The sequence below is a fragment of the Panthera tigris genome, chromosome A2 (genome assembly GCF_018350195.1).
Source record: "Panthera tigris isolate Pti1 chromosome A2, P.tigris_Pti1_mat1.1, whole genome shotgun sequence".
Taxonomy (NCBI): Eukaryota; Metazoa; Chordata; class Mammalia; order Carnivora; family Felidae; genus Panthera; species Panthera tigris.
In genome coordinates, this window is record NC_056661.1 from 20,763,888 (window position 1) to 20,770,970 (window position 7,083).

Consider the following 7,083-nt stretch of genomic DNA (forward strand, 5'->3'; position numbering starts at 1 on the left):
AACCTTTGGCTTGCCTTTTGACCTAGCGATTTCATTTCTAAATATCCCACAGAAGTCCTCACCCCATACAAAGAAGCACGTTCAAGAATTTGTATGAGCAACCTACCGGAAACCACGGAGCAACTAGAGATGAGGCGGGCCACAAGAAGTCTCTCTGCTCACTACAGGGCTCTCTCCAAGCTACAGTGTTAAACACAAAAAACAAGGAGCAAAATGTGTTTTATGAATGCAGGTCATTTATAGCAGGCAGTCAACAGGCAAATGTTGAATGACTGAGTAGGATCTTTCTGGAAGGACCCATAAAAACTTGGAAGCAGTGGTTGTGCCTATGGGCAGATTTGGATGAGGGAAAAATTTTCTTTTACCGTGTCATACTATTTGCATTTTAGCCATATTCAAATATTATCTACTCAACTAAGTTTTTGATATTTAAAAATATAAGAATTCCAAGTGCTCACATCAAAATCTGGATGTGAGGCTATTCTTGAAATAATGGGAAGAAGGCCTGGCCACACTAGGCTGTGTCCCATAGATGACAATGAGCAGAGCGGAGACATAGAGGATCCCAGGGCACCCACTGCCCTCCCTGACCTGGTCCCTGCAGACCCCTGTGCTGCTAACCCCAAGTCTATGAGGCACAGGGATTAGCTTGCTAGGTCTGCAGGGTGGGTGGTGGGGCTAAGAAGCCTTCCCCAAAGAGAAGGGTCGTTATTTGGTCATCACTCCTGTGCTGATTTCACCCCAACGATTCCAAAGGCCACAGCAGGGCCACAGCAGTTCTAGGGTTGGTGAATGTTGGCATGTCACAAGCCTGCTAGTCTTGCACAAGAACCTGTTAACTCAGTACCAGCCGGGCCCCAACAGTGCCTCCGGTCTCACCTCCCCCACCAGGGCTTGAGGGCTTTCATTCAACCCAAAGGGGATCCTGGAGAGAGGGAGCCACCTTGACCCAAGGTTCTTGGCAAGGAGGAGGGTGACAGGGCAAGGACACGTTGGGAAGGCAGGTCTGGCTCAAATACTGCCTTGAGCTCTGAAACTTTGGACAAGTTACTTTGCCGAGGCTCAGTTCCTTCATCCGTAGCCACCAGCTAATACTAACTGCATGCTGTTTCCAGGTGCTGATCCCTCCCACCACAAGCACGGAGGCAGTGGCTCAGCGAGCCCTCATGTCAACCGTGTGTGTTTATCACCAGGTTTATCAGTCAGGGTTCTCCAGAGAGACAGAACCAATAAGATAGATATAGATATATGAAGAGAGAAATTGATTTTAAGGAATTGGCTCAGATGACTGGAGGCTGGCAAATCTGAAATTTGTAGGGCAGTCTAGCAACCTGGAAACTCAGGATTCCTATGTTACAGCCTGCAGCAAAAGACCTTCTCCACAAAACCTTGGTTTTTGCTCTTTAAGGCCTTCAGCTGATTGTATGAGGGCCACCTACATTATCAAGGATAATTTCTCTTACTTAAAGTCATCTGACTGTTGATGTTAATCACATGTACAAAATACCTTCACAGCAGCATCTGGACTGGTGTTTAACCAAACAATGGGCACCATGGCCTAGTCAAGTGGACACATAGTTCAACCATCACAGAAAGTACCACTCCCTCCTCGTGCATGCAGAATGGAAGCTCAGAGAGGCTGTGCTGTCTGCCAAAGGCCAGGGGGCACACAGAGACGGAGCTGGGAGCTGAACACAAGCAGGATCCTGCCTCCACTCTCTAAGAATGGGTTGCGTATCTCCACTTTGTAGGGCACATTCGGGAATTAGGTGCAGAGACACGCACAAGTGCCAGGCCTGTGCCTATGGCAGAGGCAGAATTCAGGAAGGCATGGGCTGTTCTTAGGGATTGCTGTTAGCACTGGAGAAGGCTGGAGTGTCCAGGAGGCCTGGGAGAGGAGGAGACAGAAAGGAGGCGAGTTCTGGAGTACAGGACAGAAAACCTGTAGAGTCAGGGCCCCCTTTTCTCCTTCCAGGAGCCCCAAAGAGAGAGGAAGGCAGAAGGGGGTCTGTGCCAGGCTGTGAGTCCTACTGCTAAGCATCTGGGCCCAGAGCTGTTGACCCAGGTGCAGGGGATAGAGAAGGAATACAGTGTCTACCAGTGTGTGGGTTCTGGAAGGAGTCTTCCCTCCTGAGGCCATGACTGGCTGCCCAGAGGTCCCCCAAAGTAAGTGACTCCCACTAAGAGTCAGGCTGGTTGGCTCCTTGGCTGGGAACTCCCATCTGCCTACCCAAACTAGGCCGATTTCCCGGAAGTAGAGAGAAGCTTCCACTCAGACCTTGACCCCCAACACAGTCCCAGTCTTATTCCTCCCAGCTTCCTCATCCTCCTCAGGGTGGAATGCTAGACCAGAAGGCACAAGGCCAACAGGTAAGCCACACTCTCCACTTGCTGGTTGTGTGAATTTGGGCAAGCTACTTAACCATTCTGAGCTTCTGCCCTATGGATGGGTCTCCTCATTCCACTGACCTGTAGGGTTGCTCCGAGGGGACCTGAAATTGTGCACATAATCACAGCGCAAGGCCAAAACATTGAGGAGAGCTGTTCTTGTTGCCATACCCATTCGCTGTAGTATTATAATCCCTCCCTGGCCTTCTCCTAGTTACCCTTGTCCAGTACCACTTCTCTGAGCCTCCCTCACTCTTTCCCTATTCCTCCTCCTTTGCTTCAGCTCCTCAATGTCTGGCAGAAGGGTTGCTGGGCAGGCCTTCAAATGCTCCTGGGCCAGAGAGATTTAAGGGCCTTACCTTGGTTGATAATCACATTGTTGATAACAGTGGGACTCTGGCAGCAGTTAGTTGGGACTCAAGCCTCCTCCAATCTCCATCACACACCCCCTTCTCCCTCTGAGCCGCAGCCTCCTTGGCCTCCTGATGTCCCTCCTCCATACCAGCCTCCTCCAGCCTTCACTGGGGGCCCCTCAGCCTAGATGGCCTGTTCACGGCAGCATCTCCTCAACACCAGGATCCAATTCTGATGTGGGTCTCCCTCCCTGCCATTCTCTGTCCCCACGTCCTTGACCACACTGGTCACAGTCTCAAAACAGGTACTTTCCTGCCGTCTCACTCCAGCATCCCAGGAGGGCAGGGAACAAGGCTCCTCCAACCTGTGATTACTATACAGGCCAGAGGGGCAGGGGCTTAGCCTACTCCATCCTATCACCACCCATCACCTCACAGGCCCTGCCCTGGTCAGATCTGTATGCAGGGGCTGTGGGTGGGGCCTGAATGAGGACAAGCACTAGGGAACTCATCTCTTAGTCCCTTCCAGAAAGCCCTCACAACCAGCCTGATCTTTCCCCTAACCCCTTGCCTCAGACTGTCCTCCAGAGGCTGTGAGGGCAGAAAAGCCCAGTGTGTGGCTTAGAAAGCAAGACACTTGGGTCCCCTTGCGGACCAAACCTCACTTGCTATGTGGCCTTGAGTGAGACCTCTCCCCTCTCAGGATCTTAGTCACCCTGGCTCTAAAATGGGTTAGGGCTGCAGACACATACTCAGATGCCTACAAAGCCAGAAATATGTTATTGCTGGGACATTACATGTCCTAAGGATCGGGGACCCACTGATGGGAGGGCTGGTAGAGAACTGGGGAGAACAAATTATGCCTGGGCCAGCTCAGGAGCTCCAGGCATGATGATCCCTCAAGGAAAGTTGGGAATATTTCAGTGTAACAATATCTTGATTATTAAATGTTGGTAACTAATCCACATTTTTAAAAAGCACTGTCTGGGTCAAAGAGAACATATCTGGAACACAGTTTGTGGGTTCTATCCTAGAGGGCTAGGCTCAGGGGTCCTCCAAGGCTTTTTGGGAGAACAGTGTTTGCTCTTCAGGGGTAGGGGATACTATTCCCTACGTGCAATCCACCCCCACCCCCCAACACACCTCCTGGAGCATTTGCTGGCTTTGCCCCAATCCAGCCCCTTTCTCCTCTAGCCAATCAGAACCCACCCCTTGCTCCAAAGCTGGCTTTACAAACCCAGGCCCAGGTCTGTCTTCTGGGTGGGCCAGAGCCTAAGAAGACTCCAAAGGAAGGGCCAGCACAAGGCAGGTGTTGGGGACCCTCCCACCCTGCCCAACCCTTAGAGTCCATCTCCTATGCTAATTACTGGACCCTATTACTGTTAACCCTGGAGCTCACATTTCCAACTCTGTAGGGCAGAGCTGAACTGTTTCCAGAGTCTCTAACCATTCTGTAAGGCTGATCTCCCACTCATTGCCAGACAGACAGACAGACAGACAGACAGACACTAACATCCCAAGGAGCATGGCTGGCTCACAGCCAAGGGCACACCAAGCATCAGAAGAACAGGCTAGAGGTTTTATTTATCTTCAAAACTGTCCCATGTCCATCTGGATCTCCTGGGGCTGGGGAACTGGAGGGATTTCTTGCCTGGCTGCTAGATGTTGAAAATGAGGCTCAGAGGAAAGCAGTAAGCTTGTCCAAGGTCCCTTGTTGGCTCCTTGACTCTGACAGAGTGGCACTACTACAAGTAGTTTCTGGGGCCCAGAGTGGAAAAGGATGAATTCTGGGGCTGGGGTTGACATTTTCCTTCTGCCTTGACCGCTGGAGGAGTGCTGTGTGCAGCAGTCCCAGACGACGATGATGACGCAGACTGGGGTGGAGGGAAGAAGCGGGGGAGGAGAGGTCATGCCTCAGCATTGTCCCCGGAATGGAGCCTGACCTTGCCTGAACTCCAGCAGCTTGGTCTTCCCTGCCCAGAGCAAGGGTGATAAGACGAGTTTGTACTGCAGCTCTGAGGAGGGAGGCAAGACAGCAGTGTGGGAGAAAAGGGAGGGAGGAATGGAGAGAAGAAAGGAAAAAGAATGGGGAAGGGAGAAGAGAGGAGAGGAAGGCTGAATGGGACCCACTCATCAGCGAGACAGGTGAGGTACTTTCACTTTACAGATGCAAAAACAGAGGCTTAGGATGTGGGGTATTTTGCTGATGACCTCACGATCAGAAAGTGGCAGAGCCAGGATTAGAACTCATGGCTTTAGTATTTGCCCTTCAAAATCCCAAACTGGAAACCACTCAGGAAACAGTTCCCTAAGATATGGCCCTAAGATATGTGGCCCTAAGATATGCTGCCCGCACATCACCAAGAGAGAGGCCTGGTGAAAATATAGATTCCTGGGTCAGAATCAAAGGGCCATTGCCTGTGAATACGCATTTTGACCATTGCCCTGGTGGTGGTTCTTGAGCTGACACTGGAAATCTCTGTGGCCCCTTTACGGCCTTTCTCTCCTACCTCCTCACATTCTAGCTGCATCCCTGAAGCCCAGCTATTCAGGCTGACTCACACTAACCCTCCAGGACAGGCCTGGGACTTTCCCACTGAAAGCTTCACTTATCAGTCTCCCAGTCGCATGTAGACCCACCCTTCCAGCTGGCACCACTCTTCCGGAAGGCTTCTTGGTGGTTGGGATCCCCCCTCCTTCAGTGTCTGGGGAGTAACAGCCTCCTCCTCCATCTGGAATTGTTTACAACATTCTATTTCACTTTCCAAGTGAGTCTCTTTTGTTTCTCAACCTTTCCCTCTATTAAACAGGAAACTCCCAGAGAGCTGGAGCCTTGCTGGTTTAAACAATAAGCCTCTGAAATCCATGACTTCACCTGACCCTCCTGCTAACCACAAGTGGCAGGGCTGGGAGAGATTTACAATAAGGAAAATGAACCTCAGAGAGGTTGTGGCCTGCCCAAGGCCAAGTGAGATTCAGTGCCAGGGTTAGAACCCATATTTAGTTCCAATGTCCAGTTCTTTCTGCTTCTGTTTCACCTCTGATCACTCAAACAGTCCTGTGAGGCAGGTAGAACAGGGATTATGATCCCATTGCCCGGATAAGGAAAGTGAGGCCCAGAGAAGAGCAAAACACTCAACACCATCTTCACCATTTCCACTTCTAGGTGCATTTAGGTCTGAGTCCAAGTGCTGACCTTTCCTCATGTCTCCTCTCAGCAGGATGGGGCAGAGCTCGGCCCAGGACTCCTAGGCCAGAGCCCTCTTCATGGGCCCCTGGACTGGTCCTGGTGCCATTCTGGACCCAGCTCCCTCCTCTGCATGTGGAGACTCCCCTTGCCTGCCTCTCAGCTGGCTGGAGACTCAAGAGAGAGGGAATTAAGAAGTACCTGGACACATCTTAGTCACCATCACTCTGGACTTTGTCCCTCTTATTATTAATGCCCAGCTAAGGAAGGAGCAACCTGAATGGCCCCTTCAAGACTGGAGGAGGGCAGCTGTGAGCCTGGCACAGGCCCAGGCCAACCCAGCTCAAGTTAAGTTGGGAAGGGTGTGGAGCAGATTGGTGTTCCTGAGAGGGATTTGCCTAACCCTACCCTGCAGGTGTGGACTGGGGAGACCCAAAGGAGCCATGGCCCAACTCTGAACTTTGGGATGGAGTTCTGAGCCGCCCAGTTGGTGCCGAAGGCGGCCAGCAAGACACTTCGGACCGCTTGCGATGGAAAAAAAAAAAAAGTCATAATAATATGTGTCAAACCCTAACTACGTCAGGCTTTGCGCCTCCACACTATCTCCAGATAGTGCTCAGAGCTGTATAGTACACGGGTTCTATCCAGCCCAGCCCCTCTTGCCCTTTCTCTGCCTCAGATTAAGTCCCTTCATCTCGGACTCCGAGGGGCCCCCTCCAGCCTCACCCTCTCCCCACATCACCCCCAGAACCACTCCATCCTTGGGCAAATACACCCCCACCTCTTCTGGGAAGCCCTTCGTCACAGACAGGGCGGATCCTGCTTTAGACCGTGGTCCGGAACGCCTTCCTTACCCTCCTTCTTCTATATCCAAGGCACCAGTTTCTACAACCCTATAACGTCCCAGTTGTCCTCAGGGGCACTTCCCCTCCGACTCTGCCCTTTTACAGGGTTCTGAAGCATAGGGCAGTTAGTAGAGAAACAAGAAGAGGGTGTAGGATCCACTACCGTGCCCCTCCTTCTCTTGGCAGGCGATCCGGGAAAGCCCAGGTCCAAACCGACTGGCCAAGCCCACGTAGGGGCCCCACCCTTCCCACGCTAAGAGCTCGACGCGGTACGCCTGCGCGGAGGAAGTCCACGCCCATGGCGCATGCG

General features: G+C 51.9%; 1 protein-coding gene across 4 annotated transcripts in view; it reads right to left on the reverse strand.

The window, feature by feature from the left end:
- POC1A (POC1 centriolar protein A) overlaps positions 1-7,049 on the reverse strand; it is a 100,780-nt gene extending 93,731 nt beyond the window's left edge. The window contains exons 1-3 of one of the 4 annotated variants that reach the window (XM_042979074.1): positions 6,783-7,049; positions 5,938-6,095; positions 107-180 (exon numbers count right to left, since the gene is read on the reverse strand). In XM_042979074.1, the coding sequence (XP_042835008.1) occupies positions 107-180; positions 5,938-5,947 (84 nt within the window). In that variant the 5' untranslated portion in view covers positions 5,948-6,095; positions 6,783-7,049. Of the gene's footprint in view, positions 1-106; positions 181-5,937; positions 6,103-6,336; positions 6,452-6,782 lie in introns of those variants that run through there. The other 3 variants (XM_042979073.1, XM_015537469.2, XM_042979075.1) reach the window with 3 other exon arrangements.
- Positions 7,050-7,083: the final 34 nt, after the last annotated feature.